The sequence below is a fragment of the Aethalodelphis obliquidens genome, unplaced genomic scaffold (assembly GCF_003676395.1).
Source record: "Aethalodelphis obliquidens isolate GAN/ISIS:26980383/991018 unplaced genomic scaffold, ASM367639v1 scaffold53, whole genome shotgun sequence".
Taxonomy (NCBI): domain Eukaryota; kingdom Metazoa; phylum Chordata; class Mammalia; order Artiodactyla; family Delphinidae; genus Aethalodelphis; species Aethalodelphis obliquidens.
Genome location: NW_020837997.1, coordinates 13,696,373 through 13,713,484, shown reverse-complemented (window position 1 = coordinate 13,713,484; position 17,112 = coordinate 13,696,373). Strand labels below are relative to the sequence as shown.

At 60.3% G+C, this 17,112-nt stretch overlaps 2 protein-coding genes, 1 long non-coding RNA gene and 2 other non-coding genes across 13 annotated transcripts; 2 read left to right on the top strand and 3 right to left on the bottom strand.

Moving 5' to 3' along the window:
• Nucleotides 1-2,786: 2,786 nt before the first annotated feature.
• TRNAF-GAA (transfer RNA phenylalanine (anticodon GAA)) lies at nt 2,787-2,859 on the bottom strand. Its single transcript has one exon. It is a non-coding gene; the product is annotated as a tRNA-Phe (tRNA).
• Nucleotides 2,860-2,991: 132 nt separating this feature from the next.
• On the top strand, nt 2,992-3,065 carry TRNAN-GUU (transfer RNA asparagine (anticodon GUU)). Its single transcript has one exon. It is a non-coding gene; the product is annotated as a tRNA-Asn (tRNA).
• Nucleotides 3,001-10,096, top strand: NDUFS7 (NADH:ubiquinone oxidoreductase core subunit S7). Of its 7 annotated transcripts, none has more exons than XM_027085962.1 (8): nt 3,025-3,344; nt 5,024-5,057; nt 5,737-5,805; nt 6,323-6,440; nt 7,742-7,921; nt 8,045-8,091; nt 8,897-8,985; nt 9,529-9,698. In XM_027085962.1, the coding sequence occupies exons 1-8, from the start codon at nt 3,329-3,331 to the stop codon at nt 9,624-9,626; spliced, it is 651 nt and encodes a 216-aa protein (XP_026941763.1). In that variant the 5' UTR covers nt 3,025-3,328; the 3' UTR covers nt 9,627-9,698. The 7 variants fall into 7 exon arrangements, with proteins under 7 accessions (XP_026941764.1, XP_026941761.1, XP_026941759.1 ...); XM_027085957.1 differs by lacking the exon at nt 3,025-3,344 and adding an exon at nt 3,459-3,814 and having other exon boundaries at nt 7,699-7,921; XM_027085958.1 differs by lacking the exon at nt 8,045-8,091 and having other exon boundaries at nt 3,008-3,344; nt 9,529-10,096.
• On the bottom strand, nt 8,437-9,534 carry LOC113608957 (uncharacterized). The gene is made up of 2 exons (XR_003428462.1): nt 9,188-9,534; nt 8,437-8,797 (listed from the first exon to the last, which is right to left on the bottom strand). It is a non-coding gene; the product is annotated as an uncharacterized LOC113608957 (long non-coding RNA).
• A 203-nt stretch (nt 10,097-10,299) lies between the features above and the next one.
• On the bottom strand, nt 10,300-13,612 carry GAMT (guanidinoacetate N-methyltransferase). 3 transcript variants are annotated; one of them, XM_027085987.1, is made up of 6 exons: nt 13,352-13,605; nt 12,183-12,382; nt 11,909-11,972; nt 11,553-11,620; nt 11,254-11,364; nt 10,300-10,696 (listed from the first exon to the last, which is right to left on the bottom strand). In XM_027085987.1, the coding sequence occupies exons 1-6, from the start codon at nt 13,530-13,532 to the stop codon at nt 10,556-10,558; spliced, it is 765 nt and encodes a 254-aa protein (XP_026941788.1). In that variant the 5' UTR covers nt 13,533-13,605; the 3' UTR covers nt 10,300-10,555. The 3 variants fall into 3 exon arrangements, with proteins under 3 accessions (XP_026941788.1, XP_026941789.1, XP_026941790.1); XM_027085988.1 differs by having other exon boundaries at nt 12,183-12,328; nt 13,352-13,603; XM_027085989.1 differs by lacking the exon at nt 10,300-10,696 and adding an exon at nt 10,703-10,975 and having other exon boundaries at nt 13,352-13,612.
• Between the last annotated feature and the right edge of the window lie 3,500 nt (nt 13,613-17,112).

The following is a 17,112-nucleotide window of genomic DNA, read 5'->3' as shown; positions in this document are numbered from 1 at the left end:
GACCTGCGTGTGGTGTCTCTGCTGGTTTTGCTGAAACCCAAGCAGAGGTGCAGACACGGCCCTGGAGGTCCCGCTGAGCTGCCCCCCAGGGCGGTCGGAGGGGCATCCCGTGTGGGCCAGGCTTGGGAGAATGGCCCCGCTAGCATCTCCACTGTGGCCTCGCTCCCTTCTAGAAAGGTCTAGACAGCAAGCCTCCTTGAAGTGGGTCAGGATGGAGAACAGGGTGCTCTTGTGGGTGAGGCATCCACGTGGACTATTCCGTTATTGTGAAGTATTTTTATATATCTGTGTTCTGAGCTCTGGTTGTGGAATTGAACTATTCAGACTGGAATTAAATGCCGTTTTGCAGCCCTGCCTGTTCTTTCCTGGGCCCCATGCGCAGCCCACCTCGGGCACTCGGGCCGGCCACGCTGTCCCCGATGGCTGCTTCTGGAGGCTCCTTCCCCAGCCTGGCTGGGGGGGGCGGGTCCCATGTCAGCCCAGCCGAGCCGGTGTTTCAGGTGTGCCGGGTGCTGACCAGAAGTGCTGGAGGCTTCCGCTGCTCGGCGCCCAGCCCCATCCCGGTCCTGTGCCCCAGCAGGTGTCTTCAGTTCCTCACTCCCACTGTATTATGTTTTTGTTCGTCTTGAAACTTTGTCCCAGGGCCACTGGGGCAGGCAGTGCTGGGTGGGCGTCTGTTGATGCCCCAAATTGGCGCTGGGTAGTAGTTAGGAAGGCAGAGCCAGCCGACCAAGTGAGGAATGTTCCAGGAGGAGCAGTGAGGTGGCCCTGGCCCCCGGGAAGCCAGCGCACTGGGCTGCTTCTGCATCAAGAAGAGAGACCCAGCACAACACGGGGTGCAGCCAGGGCCCCCACTGGCTGGCCCGTGGCCTCCTGCACCCCCGTCCACCACAGCCCCAGCTTCCCTGCACCCACCCTCACCCGGTGTCCCCCCTCAGCTGTCTGGGCTCCGGCCAGCTGGCGTCTCAGCAGCCCACACCTCTGCACGGCCACCCTGCTCCCCCACTGTGTCCCGTCCCCTCCCCAGGCGTCCACCCCTGCCCCGGTCACCTCCCACCACTCACAGCCACCCTTCCTGAACCTTTTTCAGCCAGACCCCTGACCTCAGACCCTGCGATGCTTGTCCTACAGTCGCTGTACCTTTCTCGCTCCAGCCCAGATGGCATGAGGGGACGATCAGACCCCCCGGTGTGAGGAGCAGTGCATCAACAAAACCACTTCCTGGAAGGGGGAGTTTTCTTTGTGTTCACTTGAGCACCTCTTTAAGTCTATCATTTATCTAGGAAGCTGATTAAGACGAGGGATGCACACACACACAGAATCTCAAATCAGACAGGCACGTCTATGCAGTGCGGTCAGTGGCCCTCCCCCCCGTGCATGGCTTCTATGGCCAGGCTTTCCTGTCCCGGCTCCCCTCTCAGCCCCTGCACCCCCCATCCTCCTGCCCCTGCTCCGTCCCTTCCAGGTCCTGCTCCCCACCTCCTCCAGCCCTGGCTCCCCCTCCCCCCCCCACCTCCTCCTCACCTACCCATCTGCCCTCAGCCCCTCACCCTCAGTGTTCCTGGAATTATGGTGAACCCTCCGTTAACTCCCTGCCCTGTCAGACCTGCTTCTCCGTTTCAGGGCTTGCCCTTGACAGTCCCAGTTTCCTGATGCAGGCTCTTACCTCCCCTATCCACCCCCCCCCCCCCCCCCCGCTCCCCATCCAATCCATCACCCTGACAGCCGATGGCCCCTCCTGTATTAGTTATCCATCCCTGCCTTAGCAGTGTACCGGCCCCTGGCGGCTGGAAGCAACGTTCTCTCTTGACTGGGTTGTGGTCTCAGGAGGTCGCAGTCAGGTGTCTGAAGGCTCGAGCGAGGCTGGGGGCTCGGCTCCCAGGTGCCTGGCTCACAGGACAAGGAACGTTAGGAGAAAACAGGAGCCTGAATAATGCCTGGACATGAGCTGGCGATGTATATACATTGGGTCATGAATTGTTAACGTCAGTGTAAAATGTTAGCAGCAGGAGAGACTGGGTGATGAGTACAGCGAACTCTGGTACTAGGTTTGCAACTTTTCTTTGAATCAAACTATTTGGAAGTACAAGGTTTATTTTAATTAAAAAATTCCAGCTCCACAGCCTGGCCAGCTGTGGGAACTGAGGGCAAGGAGGTGTAGGATTCCCAACAGACCCAGCCCTCGGCCCAGCCCCTCTCTTTTCTCCTGTGTGTCACCACCGGGATGGTGACACCTACCGGCGCCCCGCTTCCCCTTCCCGGGACCGCGCAGTCGGGCTCCAGGGCACACCTGGGGTGGTCCTCCCTCGCCAGGAGCCAGCCCTGCTCCTCACCTGCGTTCCCCCGTTGGGAACGGGGGAACCTCAGTTTCCCCATATGTATTGTAAAATGGGCAGAATAGGTACCCAGCAGGACTGTCACAGTTAAACGACATCCGAGCAGAAGGTGTCTCTGCAAACTCCCTTTTGGTATTCAGTAGTGTTTCTTTTGACAATTACATTCGTTCTGATCCTGCCACTTAAAAAATATTGTAAATGGGAGTGGGGAAGGGGGTCATTCGGGCTGGGATCATAGTTTTGGGGGTGGACCGGGGTGGATGGGGATGAGGCCTTGTTCTAAGCCCTCCCGCATTGGCATGAGCCAGCAGCCCAGCTCCTCATCTGAAGAATGGAGAGTATTCTGGGGAGGAAAGGTCAAAACCGACACATTCTGGGTAAAAGTGCTGGGAGAAGCTGGATCAGCTTGGAGCAAAACAGAACGCTGTTCGCTGGGGGCACCAAAACGTCTGCCGAAACCCGGGATCGAACCAGGGACCTTTAGATCTTCAGTCTAACGCTCTCCCAACTGAGCTATTTCGGCTGCGCAGCAGGGGGTTGCCCCCACCCCCGACTCCGCCCCACGCTGAGCCGCTTGCGTGAAGGCGCAGCTCGGGCCGCCCCTGCGGGCCGCGCATGCCTCGTAGGATGGCGCCTGGAAGCAGGCCTTAGCACCGTCTCTGTGGCGCAATCGGTTAGCGCGTTCGGCTGTTAACCGAAAGGTTGGTGGTTCGAGCCCACCCAGGGACGTGCTTTCGCTTTTCCTTCCCCGGCTAAGAAGAGAGGGGACGGCTCGCCGCCTTTTGCCACGACCCTCCCCGCGCACTTCCGTATCCTTCTATCCCGCGTGGGGCGTCCGGCGGCGCGCGGTGCTGGGGATTCCACAGAGGCGGAACGTCCCCGCCCGAGTTCCGGTTTCCGAGCACGAGCCGAGGCACTTTGGGCGACGGCCCCGGGGACCCGGAGCTCTGAAGAGGACGGACCATAGAGGTTGTCTGAAGGCCGAGGCCAAGATGGCGGCGCTGGCGGGTGAGCAGGTCGGGGCGGCGGGGCCGAGGGCGGGGTCGGGGCTTGGGTCGCTCCGGGCGCCTTTCCGCCCGGCCGCATGGGGAAGCGGATGCCGAGGGCGACGCAGACTCCCAGCCTCGGAGGGGGCCGGGGCGGGAGCCGGAGGGACCCAGGCTCGGCCCGGGATGCTGCCCTTGAAGTTTCCGGGAGGAGGCGGCGAGGGGGCAGCAACCCCGACATCCGAGGAAACTGAGGCTCAGAGAGCGGCTGGAACCTCTGGTGGTCACGCGGCCTGTCCGGGCAGGGACGCGACCCCGGGGCACCCTGCCACCCCGGGAAGGGGACGGTCACCCGCAGAGAAGGCGTCCAAACCCTGGCTGCTCCGCGGACCTTTCCTCCGATTAGCGATTAAACGCATAGGATGGATTCACAGGGTTGCAAAGAAAAGCGGTTATACTGACAGTTGCCAGGATTCTGTCTGGGAACCGGGGGTCAGTTCGCAGCCCGGGTGCTTCATTATTCATGCCTGGAAAGCCGAGGTTTAGTGGCAGATCTGCCTACTGCTGTGACTTTGAAGGAGTGAGAAGTGGACACGTTCCTTTACACAGGGTTGGCTGCAGCCTCTATGTCGGGGTTAGGAAACCACTGTCATTTCTGTTGTTGAAAAGCCTAGGTCTCGCTAATACTGGTGTGGTTTTGGCTATACTCAGATTTTAAGGAAAGGCCAATTTTCAGTAAGACGTTGGTGACAATAGAGAGGGTATTTTTCTTTCCCGTGCAAGCTCACTGGTCTGCTGAATCCTCACCAGCGGCCCCTTGCTAAGAATGTCTGGTCCAGAGGCTGGAATCCCCTCACCTTGGAGGTGAAGGGCATTTACTGTGCTGTGAGATTACCCAAAGCCCTGCATTTTCAGATGGGGGAGCTGAGGCTCAGAGAGGAACAGCTTGCACAAGAGTCCGGGGCTGGGCCGTTGGCCTGGACTCCTTGCCCAGCCTCTGAAACCCCGGAACTCCCAGCCCAGGGCTTGGAGCCTCGCTGATGTCTATGGGTTTGTTGACAGCCTGTCAGGCTGAGCCAAGGCCGAGACAGACACTGGGGAACCCAGGGAAGCCCTAGCATCAGGGGGAGGCAGGAGCCACAGGAGGACATGTGGATAGAGTTAGAACAGGGTGACAGGATATAGAGGACCTGCGGAGCTAGTGTAGACCCAGGCATTTGAGCTGAAAGCTGCCCCACGAGAGTGGTGCTCCAGGCAGAGGGGACAGCAAGTGCAAAGGCTCTGAGACAGGAGGGACACTGACATTCCTGAGGAAAGGGAAGGTGGCTCTGACGTGGAGTGTGGGGTTGGAAGCAGGGGAATGACACTGTCTGGTTCACATTCTGAAAGATCACTGGTTTTTTTTTTTTTGGCTACACCTTGCGGTTTGCGGGATCTTAGCTCCCTGACCAGGGATCGAACCCGGGCCCCCTGCAGTGGAAGCGTGGAGTCCTAACCACCGGACCACCAGGGAATTCCCCTGAAAGATTGCTCTTTATCAATTGTTTGTTAAATGGAATGGAGATAGACTGAGGGTGAGAAGGCGGGTGCACCACGTGGGGGGCCTGATGGGCAAACACCTGGAGGCTGGACCGTCTGGGCTGTTTGTGGCCTCTGGTGCTTTCACAACTCACTGCCCCCACCCTGTGGTTCTTTCTGCAGCTCCTGGCCTGCTCCGTGGGATCCTTGCTCTTCGGTGAGTGCCTGCCTGCCTGCCTGCCTGTGTATCTGCATCTCTGATCCTGACACCCCGCAGTGAGGCCCTGGCAGGGAGAGGCTCAGAGGGGGCTGTCAGGGGGCCTCAGATCCGGGTGGGCCCTCCATCAGCACCAGGCCAGGGGCCGCCTGGCATCCAGCCCCACGTCTGCCTGCCCTAGTACCCTCAGAGCCCAGTTGCTACCTGGCGCACGAAAGGCATTCAGCACGTTTGCTCTGATGGCAGCCGCGTGTAGGCCTCCTTGGGGCAGGAAGGCAGGTGGCTGCCAGGCCCTCAGATTTGGGCTGAGTTTGTTTTGATACGGCCTTTTTCCTACAGATGAAATACACACTCACTGCAAAGCAAAGGGAAGACGGGGAGAATGAGGGAAGTATCAAATGAAAACCAGGCACTCTCTAGACCAGGGATCAGCAGATTTTTTTTTTCCTTAAAGGGCCAAATGGTAAACATTTTTGGCTCTGCCTCTGTAAAAACAGTCCCAGACACCAAGGAAGTGAATAGGTGTGGTTATGTGTCAATAAAACTTTATTTACAAAAGCCGGCAGTGGGCTGGGTTAGACCCCCTGGTCAGTTTCCCCATCCTGGCCCCGGGGTAACCCTGTCACAGCGTGTTGGGGCGCCCTGGGCTGCTAGTCATGGGCAGTCTGTCTCCCCGCAGCTCTGGCGTGGGCGCAGCTCTGCAGGTGCGCGGGGTCCATCCAAGCTTGGCTGCTGACAGCCCGAGCAGGTGAGGTCGGCCTTCCCGGGAGCCCACACACCCTGAAGTCTCCACATCCCCCCACCCCAGCACAGCAGCAGCCTGTGGCAACTCCGGGGCACTCCCACCACCCAGCGGGGTATGTGAGGGGGTCCCTGCCCTCAGAGTTCTGCCCAGCCCGCTCCTGTGCGCCCAGGCCAATGGCTGCACAACTGCAGACCAGGAGGGCCCTCGCTAAAGAGTGTGTCAGCCGAGCCTGTTTTCCAGACGGGGAGACAGTCCCCGAGAGGACAGGGTCCTGCTGGGCCTCAGTGAGGCGGTAGAGGCCCGTCCACACCATCCTTCACTCCGTTGTTGAGCAGGCATGTGCTGCCCGGCCGGGGCGCAGGAATGCTGCAGACCTGGCCTCACGGCTACTCCCAGTGCTGCTCTGGGGACCCGCCGTGACCACGGCTTTGTCCTGCCCTCGGAGAGGCTGCTCTGGGCTGGGCCCGGCCAGGATACCTGCCTGGCTGATGCCTCCCCTTGCTTTGTGTCCCGTGCCCAGCACCCACCCCGCCGTGTCCCAGGCCGGAGCTGTGGTCCCCAAATCCGCCGCCCTTCCCAGCAGCCGGGGCGAGTATGTGGTGGCCAAGCTGGACGACCTCATCAACTGGGCCCGCCGGGTGAGCCCCTCCTCGTCTGCGTCCGTGGGGCCCCCTCTGGCTGCTCAGCCACACTCCCATGGCTATGGAGTGGGCCGGACTGCCCCAGGGCCCCTCCGTGTGGGGACCTGTGGCTTTGATTCTGTCTCAGGACCCCTGCCCTGCCCCCAGCAGTTCCTGGCCTGACTTCGCTCGGTGCTCCCTGCCCCCCGCATCGGTCCCCAGAGAAGATGAGCCACCTCCTTCCTGTTCTTCTCCTTCCATTTTCTGTTCATTCCTCTCTTTTCTCTCTTAACGTAAAACCCATGTTTTTAACTGGAAATACACGATGGAAACAGTAGCTCCTTCTCAGCAAATATCCTAATCCCCCACCCCACCCCCACGTTCGCCGTGGGACAGTCTGCTTGCTCACATGCTTGTCCCTGTCTCCCCCCGGACATGTGTTCTCTGTCCCAGGACAGTGGTTCCTTTCAGTGCTCTCGGGGCGCCCAGCTGGGTAACAATCCCCCATTGACGGGCGGGCTGGTGCTGTCCTGGTGTCTGTGTGTGACCAGCGAGTCCACAGCGAGTGTCCCTCCAGGCCCACAGCTCCAGGGCGGCGATGGTCGCTGTGGCCGTGTGCTGTGGAGTCATGGCCCTGCCGTGTTGGGCAGCCCTTGCCTGCTGTGTGACCCGAGCCCTGTCACCTGAATTAGGACATCCACAGGGCAGCAGGGACCTTGGCCAGATCCCAGACTGGACACAGACAAGCAGAGAAAGCTCTGGTGGAGAACAGCTTGTAGGTGGGGGCAGGGGCGATATCGGGCACCAAAGGATGGAGAGAAGTCAGAGGGCAACCAGGAGGGCTTCCTGGAGGAATTGGCACTTTGAGTCCAGGCGGTGTTGGGAACAAGACCCTCCAGAGTGCTGAGCCCCGGGGTCTAGACCTGTGCCGTGTGTGGCCACTGAGCACTCAGAGCAGCAAGTGCCCATGTTGGAGGCCGGGATTTAGGATATGCTGGGTTACGTGGACTATATTATTAAAGCTAATTGCACTTGGTTTTATTTTTGTCTGTTTTACCTTTTGGTAATGTGGCTGCTGGGAAGTGTAGACCCATGGGCCTAACTCAATTGGCCCTCCTGTCACATAGTCCTGGGCTGGGGCATCAGGCTCAGGCCGATGACCAGTGTCCAGGGCGGGCTTCGGGGTCTGGAGGTCACATGGTTGCTGTGGGCAGGGCCCAGAAAAGGCTAGAAACAGATTTTTCTATGTGAAATCGTCCAATTTCTTTAAACACAGTGGGCCACTCGTCCACTTACGGGCTGACTGCCCCGCCCTGCAGAGCTCCCTGTGGCCCATGACCTTTGGCCTGGCCTGCTGCGCTGTGGAGATGATGCATATGGCAGCGCCCCGCTACGACATGGACCGCTTCGGCGTGGTCTTCCGCGCCAGCCCCCGCCAGTCCGACGTGATGATCGTTGCTGGGACGCTCACCAACAAGATGGCCCCCGCGCTCCGCAAGGTGGGCCTCACTGTCAAGCCCCCTCCCCTCCCCCTCCCCCAACCCCGCCCCTCCCCTCCTCCCAGCCCCGCCCCCGCCCCCCCCCCCAGGCTTGAGCTGCACGCAGACCCCTGTCTCTTCCAGGTCTATGACCAGATGCCAGAGCCCCGCTACGTCGTGTCTATGGGGAGGTGAGTGCCCGGCGGGGCGGGGGCTCCAGCAGCAGACACGCCGGTGACACGCTGGCTTGTCTCTTCCAGTCTCGTTTCTGTGCTGCTTTCTGATCGGGGTTGTCCAGGACGTCCCCTTCTGTCCTGTTACAGTCGCTCCCCCACCCCAACAGCCTGTCCAGTTTCATTCTGTTTCTCTGTGTTATGACCACAGGAAGGACGTCCTGCTCGGGGGGGCGTTGCAGCCTCCTCACCGTCTAGCCAGCACCTCATTTCTCCATATCATTAAAAGCCATTTAGTCACCTGACTTTTTTGGTTGAGGCAGAATTCACATACTACAAAGTTCACCCTTTCAAAACGTACAATTTTGTGGATTTTAATGCATTCTTAGTGTTGTGTAAGCATCACCTCTATCTAATTCCAGAGCATTCCATCACCCCAATAGAAGCCCTGTCCCCATCAGCAGTCACTCCCCACCCCCTCCCCCAGCCCCTGACAACCAGGAACCCACTCTCTGTCTGTGGACTGGCCTGTTCTGGACGTTTCCCATCAATGGAATCACACGCTGTGTCCTTTCACATCTGGCTTCTCTCACTGAGGGTCGTCTGTTCATAGTCCCACCGTTTGTTTCTGTCCTACCCGGTCCCACGGAAGGTCTCAGGTGGCCGCTGTCTTTCCTGTGACTTGTGTCCCAGTCTTGCCCTTTTCCTGACCGCCTGGCACCTGCTTGAGGTTGGAAGGGGGTGCGGGTTGGGGGCTGTGAGGAGGGATGGAGGCCGGGGTCGCTGGAGAGACTCTCACGGCTGGCGCTCCCCTCCCCACCAGCTGTGCCAACGGAGGTGGCTACTACCACTACTCCTACTCTGTGGTGCGAGGCTGCGACCGTATTGTGCCCGTGGACATCTACGTCCCAGGTGAGCCCCCAGGTGGCGTCCACGCGGCCCTCACCCGATTCACAGAATCCCCACAGCCCCACTGAGACAGCTTGCCCCCTTTTAAGAATAAGCAGATTTGGGTCCAAGAATAAGAGTGACACCGCAGCCTTTCCCCCTCGCTGTCTCTGGAGGGTCTCCCAGTCTGAAGAGTCTGCCCCCATTCCTTTCCAAGGGTCCTCACCGGACGCTGGCGTGGCCTGGGGGTTGGCAGGCAGCCCACATTGTCCTCCCGGGTACTGAGCCGGGTCACGTGGCGGGAGGGCCAGGGCCAGGGCAGCTCGGCCTGGGAGGGGTAGCCCAGGCCTCCCTCATCCTGGCTGGGAGGTCGGCCCTGGGGTCAGCAGCTGCCCACCCTGCCCCCCTCTGGCTCCTTTCCCGTGATGGGCCAAGCCCCCCAGCTCTCTTGGTGCAGAGCCCTGTCTTGCCCCTCCCCATCCTGGGAAGTGGCCTGGTTGCCCCCACCTGGAGCAGAGCGGAGGGGAGGGGAAGGGCAGGAAGACTGAGGTGCCACCCGCCCCCCAGGCTGCCCGCCCACAGCCGAGGCCCTGCTCTATGGCATCCTGCAGCTGCAGAAGAAGATCAAGCGCGAGAAGAGGCTCCAGATCTGGTACCGCAGGTAGTGCCGCTGCCTGGCCGCCCTGCGGCGTCTGCGCTCTTCCCCCAGAGGCGGTCAATAAAGCCCATAAATCCGCCTGGCTGCCCTGCTCCACGTGGTGTGGGGGCCGGGGTGGGGGCCTGGGAGGTGGGCGGGGTCAGGCCTGTCTCTTGTGCGTGGAGATGCCGAGGCCCCTGGAGTGGACAGCCGGGCCCAGCGTGGCCCAGTGGGAGGCCCCACCCACGAAGGAGGGGAGTGGACACGTCCAAGAGCGGGTCGGGGTGAAGCAGACGACACCGCGGCGACCAGCTGGGCACCAGGGTCCAGGGCAGACAGATCCATGGTGTCCCTGTGCTGGGGCTGGAGGGGCGTCGACTCAGAGCGAGGCATCGTGGTGCAGCCTGACCGGGTGGGACCAGAGGGTCTGGGCCTTGGGGCTGCCACCTGCTATGAGGTCCTGACCTAGTTCCACCTCCTCTGGGGACCTCAGCTGCCCACCAGAGGGCGGGCGGGAGGGGCCATGGGTGACTAATTGGCAATGTCTTCAGTGGGCACAGCGGGGGGCTCAGAGGCAGGATCAGAAACTGGAGTGGTAGAGCCACTGCCTTGGTGGTGGTCAATTTAACAGGTTTCTTTCCTTTCACTTTTTTTTGGAGGGGCAGGAAGAGTAAAGCAAGCACACGTTTGTGTCCTCGTGCTGATTGGCTAAACCCAGTGTTAGTGTTTATTTCATTCTCAGGACCATGGTAGGAAGGTAGTGGCCGTCCCCTTGCAGAGAAGGTTAGGGAAGCTTGTTGATGTCATGTGGCTGGTGTGGGTCTGGACCAGGGCTGAGGGGCCAGAGCCTGCACTCCCGGCCACGAAGGCGCTCAGTAGGGGTCTGGGGGTTAGGGGTTCCTGAAGCCCAGAGCCCCCAGGGTGGCGTGGGCAGCTGAGCCGGTGGGCCCAGTGGGCTCAGTGCTTGGTGACCAGGGGCGTGATCATCTGCGGGAAGGCGTAATAGCGGCAGTCGGCCGGTGGGACCAGCTCCATGACCTGTGTGTGGATGTTCTCCGGCCGGAAGCCTGCTTCCAGCAGGGCTGGCACCTGTGTCTCCTGGCCAGAGGGAGGTGCCGAGTCACCTCCAGGGCCCTGGGGCCTCAGGAGGCACCCTGCCAGCCACCCCTACAAGTGCCAAGGCCCTTGGGGGCAGGGCGGGGCTGCTAAGAAAATGCTGAAGCCCAGGTCTGGGTGGGAATCTCCAGGTGTCCACACACAGCTTCCTGGCTGTCATGGGGTATCACCAGGCTGCTCACCCACACGTCCTCGCAGGCAGAGGGAACCGAGTGGGCAAAGGCCCAAGACAAGGGGTGGTTAGACCCATAAAGATGCACCCTGAGTGGACAAGGGCAGAGTGCGGGGATGCCGCTGGGGACCTTGGGCTGAATCCCTGTATCCTGAGGGCACTTGGGAGCCATCTAAGGCCCTTGAGCTAGGGAGAAACCTCTCCTGACTTACAAGTGGAGGCTCAGAGTCCACCCAAGAGATGAGCCCCCAGGGCCAGAGGCAAGGGGCCCTCCCCAGGTCTCGGGTGACCCCATCTGCCTCCCCACCCAAAGTCGCTGCCAGGGGTGGGGCGTGGGGCGGAGCAGGGAGTGCCCAGGCTGCAGCACCTCGAACATGGTGGTGATGTCCGAGTACTTGGACTTCATCAGCTTCCCCCAGGAGGTGAGGTTGCAGTAGGTAAGGACGCCCCCTGGCTTCAGCAGGCGGAAGGCATGGTCCTGGCCGGGGTTGGGGGGACAGTGGTCAGGAGGGGGTGGGGATGGGCAGAGGCGTTCCCAGCGGGCCTCCCGCCAGGTCAGAGGAACGCCGGAAGGAGAGGTGCCTCCTGTGGGGACAGCAGGCGCACCCACTGGGCTGACCCCCACCTTAGGGCTGGCAGACCCCGTCCCACCGTAAGCGATCCTACCCGAATGAAGTTGAACTGGTGCGTGTGCCAGGTCTCCTCAGACAGCGGGTACGTGTCGTACAGGATCCCTGCTCGGGAGGACAGAAGCCACGTGGTCAGGACACTGGCTGCAAGTTGAGGCGGCCGGGAACCCAGAGTTCGCTATGCTGCAGCTGCCCCTACGAATTGTGCCCCATCCGGTCGTTCTTGAGATGTCCACGCACCTGAGTGCCAGGCTCCTGTATGTGTGTCTGTGCCTGCCCCCCGGGCTCTGCCACCCCAGTGACACATCAAGGGCATGTGTGCCTCAGAAGCAGGCAAAGGAGGGGCTGGCAAACCAGGCAGAGGCCCCCCGCCCAGTGCCCAGAGCCCCTCACCATCGAAGTGACTGTCTGGCAGGGTGGGCGCCACCTCCTCCCACAGGCCTTTCAGGGGAACCACCTTGGTGCAGGGGAGAAAGAAAGATAAGGCTGAGGGTCAAAGGGGGCCCAGGACTTCTCCACCTGTTGCAAGGGAGAGGGCAGAGGAACTCCCAAGAGAGAAGACCACCTCCCCCAAGTCTGCGGCCACCCCAGGTCCCCAGCCCACTCCGTGGGCAGGGTCTTCCCCCTAAGGAGCGTGAGGAGCGGGACCTCGGGCAGAGGCGGGCACCTTGTGTGGCTGCCGCGGGGCCCAGTCCTGGAGCCGCTGGAAGACGCCCTCATTGCACTCGATGACCCAGTGCTCGTCGATGGGGGCCTCCTGCACCTTCGTAGCTGCGATGGCCATGCCAAAGCCCACCTCCAACACCCGGCCCCCTGGGCAGACAGAGAGCCCACGCCTTACACACTGGGTGGGGCTGGGGAGGCTACCTGGAGGAGGGGGCGCGGGGGCAGGGCCTTGGCAGAGAGAAACGACTGCTACTAGGAGCGACAGGTTGCAGAGCAAAGGTGGGGGGTGGGACAGAACACAGCAGCCCTGAGAGGGAACAGCGTGGGCCCGGGGCCAGTAGCCAGAGAGGGTGGCCTGCCGGGGAGGCCACGGACAGCGGCTTCTGGTCTGGCCCACGGGGCAGGGCAGACCCTGGACTTTGAGCCCCGGCCCATGCTGTTTGCACTGAGGGCGCTTATCTCCTGATTTGGGCAGCGTCCCCTGCCCCCCCCCACAACAATGAAGTCTACTAAGTAAGGGCAAGGGAGGACCAGGATTCAAGGCCCAGGCCTGGAACAGTGAGGGGCGGGGGTCGAGCCCCTTTGGGTCAAAGAGGAGGGGAGAAACGCCCTAACCATGCAGGGACACTGGCTGTGTCCATTTGCCAGATGGGAACACAGGCCCAGAGCTGGTGCACCCGGCCTCTGGGGGTCGTGGGGAGCCCTCGGCACCCCGCGGGCTCTGACACCAGGTGCAGGGCCACCCCCGACAGCTGTCTCCAGGCCTCAGCGTTACCAGAGCTATTCTTAGCCAGGGCAGGGCCTCCCGCGACTCCTGGGCAGGAGCATTACCCACGTGGGCCTGGGCAGCACCTCGCCAGGCCGCCACTCCCCTGTCCTCGACCTCGGGTGGGGTCCGGCGGCTGAGTTCCGCAGCTGAGAACCCATCCCCCCGGCCCACCCCGACCCCTTCCTGGGGTCGGGGCCTCGGTGCTCCCCGGAGAGAGGGTTCCCGGAACTCAGGGCGCCCGCAGCGCCCCAGGACTACCCCGCTGCCCTCGCGAGCGGCCCCGTTTTCCAGGCGAGGAAAGAGAGGAGCGCAGAGGTTCCGCCACGTCGCTGGAGAGCGGGCAGGCGCCGGGTCCCAGCGGCCCCGGCCTCGGTCGACCCCGCGCGCCCGGCGGGGGCTACCTCTGGAGGCGGCGGCGGCCGCCAGCGCGTGCATGTACGGGGTCTCCCAGCGCTCCATCACCGGCTTGCCCAGGATCTGCAGGTGCGTGTCCGACGCGTCGTAAGCCGCGGGCGCCGCCCGCCACGCGGCGCTGCAGTTCTCTCCGGGTGCGAAGATAGGGGTCGCGGCGGGAGCGCTCATGCTGCGGGCTGGACGGCGCGCCCCGGGAGCTGGGGAGGGGAACGGCCGCGTCCCTGCAGGGCCTTCTGGGCAGGGGGCGGACGGGAGGCGGGGCGGGGGCGGGGCGCGACTGCACTGCCCAGTGGCCCGCGCGGCCCCTAGCGGCCGCGGCGGGGAAGGTGGCCCCCACTGACTCCCGGACCCCCGCGACGCCCCCGCCTCCCGGGCCGCCAGCGCCTGGCGGGCGGACTCGGCACCAGAGCAGCGAGCTCTCGGAGTCCTCGCCCAGTCGCTTTCCTGTCTCGGTTTCCTCGTCTGTCACCACCGCGTCAATAGCTCCCTCCTTGCCGGGGTGTGAGGGTCTAAGGGTTTTCCAGACACGGTTGGAAATGCCTTAAGTATGTAAAATCACTTAGGGAATTCCCTGGCGGTCCAGTGGTTAGGACGCTGCGCTTTTACCGCCCAGGACGCGGGTGCGGCATCTAAGATGCCACAAGCTGCATGGCGCGGCCAAAATAAATAGAATAAATAAATACAATCACTTAATCTTCAGAGGCGCTGCAGTGGTTTCTTCTATCGTCCTTATTTTACAGGTGGGGAAACTGAGGCTCCAGAGGCAAAACGGGTAATCTCATGGCCGGGAGGGTGGGGTGTGGGAACCCCTGATGAACCCCACTCTGACTCCTGTGCGGGGCTGCCTCTCCCCTTTCCTGAGCTCACCTCACTCTCCCAGGTCACCTCAGACCCCAGGGGCCTGATGAGGGGCTTAGCGCACAGGAGCCTCCAGTGCTGGGACTGAAATGCCCACCCCAGCGGTCCCCGGGCCCTCCAGCCCATGACGGCAGGCGGGGCAGCCCTGCAGCGCCCACCCTTAAAGCCTTGCCTCAGGGCAGCCCTGGGGGTCAGCTGTGTCCTCTGCGGGCCACGCTGAGACCAGGCCCCAAGGTAAGCTGGGGTTTCCTCTAGGTTCTGAAACATGACTTCCCCTTCCCATCTATCTGCACATAGGGGGCCACCGGCTGTGAGCCTGGAACACCCCATCTGGGCCAAGTGTTTTGCACATCCCAGTGAACACGTGGGGAAACTGAGGCCCCGAGAGGCTGAGGTCACAGAGTTTGAACCCAGGCAGCCCTGCCCTTCTGTGTCCACCTCTGGATGGCTGCTCACAGCCTTAACGTGGCTCCAGAGTCCTCCCCGTGGCCCTTCCCACTCCCTGCAGAGCTCCTGTGTCCCTGCTGCCCCTGGGCCTTTGCACACGCTCTCCCCTCTGCCTGGACAGCTTCCCCTCTCCCCTGGCCTGGTCTACTTCTCTTTCTGCTTCATGCCCGAGCCCACACCTCCTCTGGGAGGCCCCCCGGGTCCCCCCAGGCTGCTTATGGCCCATTTGAAGCTGTTTCATCTCTCAGTACCTCTCTTTGGTATTTCACTCAGCGAAGGTATTTCTTCATGGTTATATCGTCTGTCCGACCCGTCTGGCACACAGAAAATGCTTGATGACTCCTGAGGGCACATTGGGTCTAATGTGGTCTGGATGGGACAGCACGGATTCCATGAGACCCTCAGGCGGAGGCAGGATGAGTAGATGTCACCAGGCACCAGGGCTGGGCTCACGCTGAATTCGTGAGCCCGTGTGAATTTGTGTTGTCTAGTTTCCTTACAGCTGTCCTGGTTACTGTGGCGGGGGCTTTGCAGGCATCCTTATGCCAGTATCGTTGGGCCACCCACGTAAACAGGTGGCACTCACTACTGGCACCCAACTCAAACAATGCCCTGGAATGCCCGGCCGGAGACAGAAGGCAGGCTGTATTCATTAGCTACTGCTATGTAACAAATTGCCCCAAATGTAGCCACTTAAAGCAACACATGTTTATCATTTTTCGGTGGGTCAGGAATCCAGGTGCAGCTTAGCCTAGCCGGGTCCTGTGTTTCACAACCTCTGGCAAGGCTGCAGTCAAGGTGTCGCCCAGAGCTGGGGAAGGCATCTGCTTCCAGGCTTGTTCACTGGCTGTTGACTCCATTCAGTCTCTGGCCATGTGGGGCTCCCTGAAGTGACAACTTGCTTCTAGCAAGACGGAAGTCAGAACTGTTTGCCATCTGATCACAGAAGGACATCCCCTCACCCTGGCCGTATTATCCTACAGGTTAGAAGCCAGGTACACAAGGGTAGGGAATCCCAGGAGGCTATGAATATCAAGAAGTAGGGGTCAGTCTCAGAGGCTACTGCCCACACAGACACTAAGAGGAAGCCGAGGCGGTGGTCAACTGGGATCCTTTCCTGCAGCTTTGGTGCCCAGGAAATAAGGAACCGCCCGTGTCTGGCCAAGCTGCCACCTCCCAGTGGTCACCTACATGCAGCCTGGACTCTATCTCCAAGAGTGGCTGATGGCATGGCACAATCTGGCTGGCGACTCAGCTAAGGGGTCTCTGTTCCAGCCTTGGCTGGGGTCCTCTTCTCTCAATGGAGTGACCACTCTTGCCCAGCTGATGTCTTCAAATGAATTACCGACACGTGGTCATTCATTGTGTCCACTTTTCTCAAGAGAGTCTAGCGTGCGTGTGCTGCTGTTATCTGCAGTTTGCAGACCCGGACTCAGAGAGGGAAGGTGGCTTTCTCAAGGACACACAGCAAATCAGTGGCAGAGGGGATGGGAACAGGGGTGTGCCTGACTCCAGACCACAGTCTTAAAAGATGTTTTAAAAGAAGGAAAATATTTATTTTCTGATTAGAAAAGGGACACAGTTGATCAAAACATTCTAACATTATAGAGTTGGCAAACTCTGGCCTGCAGGTCACATCCCCTTCTGCGGTTTTGATACAGCCTGTGAGCTAAGAATGTTTTTTACATTTTTATTTATTTATTTATTTATTGGCCATGCTGCGAGGCTTGTGGGATCTTAGTTCCCTGACCAGGGATTGAACCCATGTCTCCTGCAGGGGAAGCAGGAAGTCAACCACTGGGCCACCAGGGAAGTCCTGCTTTTTACATTTTTAAATGGTTGAAAAAAATCAAAAGACTATTTCCAGACACGTGAAAATTATACAACAGTCACACTGGCATGTCTGTAAATAAAGTTTATAGTCAGGACCACTTGTTTACATATGGACTCTGGCACTTTCCAATTTACAACAGCACAGAGTCATTGCCACAGAGACCTGAAGGCTGGCAAAGCCAAACATATTTACTGTGTGGCCCTGAGCAGAAAGCTTGTCAGCCCCCCTTACAGAGCAGCCTGCAGCTCTTTCCTGGGAAGTGAAAGTCACCCATTTATTCAGCACATACTGAATTCCTCACCTCAGGGGGCCCAGCCCTGACTCCTCTGGAGCTCATAGCCTACTGGGGGGATGGACAAGAATAAGTAATAAGTACATGACATAATTACAAGTCACATGGCAGCTATGACAGAACAAGGTCCCCATGATCCCTACCCTCTGCCCAGGTCTCCCCTCTACCAGGCAATGTCCATGTAGCTGTATGTTTTCTGTGTATACAGTGTTACATGTAGTTATGTTTTAAAGTAAAAGGGACCAAATGGGCATTTATTTGTACATCCACGTTCTTAGCAGTATTATGCACAATAGTCAAAGGGTAGAAACAACCAA

Bases quoted from the DNA above. Each gene is read 5' to 3' on its own strand.
- NDUFS7 (XM_027085957.1), top strand. From the start codon at position 3,509: ATGCTGCCCTTGAAGTTTCCGGGAGGAGGCGGCGAGGGGGCAGCAACC. The intron at 3,815-5,023 runs GTCAGTTCGCAG...TTCTTTCTGCAG, and splicing joins ATTCTGTCTGGGAACCGGGG to CTCCTGGCCTGCTCCGTGGG. The intron at 8,986-9,528 runs GTGAGCCCCCAG...CCCGCCCCCCAG, and splicing joins CGTGGACATCTACGTCCCAG to GCTGCCCGCCCACAGCCGAG.
- GAMT (XM_027085987.1), bottom strand. From the start codon at position 13,532: ATGAGCGCTCCCGCCGCGACCCCTATCTTCGCACCCGGAGAGAACTGC. The intron at 11,973-12,182 runs GTGCCCGCCTCT...CCCTGCACCAAG, and splicing joins CCCCGCGGCAGCCACACAAG to GTGGTTCCCCTGAAAGGCCT. The intron at 11,621-11,908 runs GTGAGGGGCTCT...CCTCCCGAGCAG, and splicing joins GCCAGACAGTCACTTCGATG to GGATCCTGTACGACACGTAC.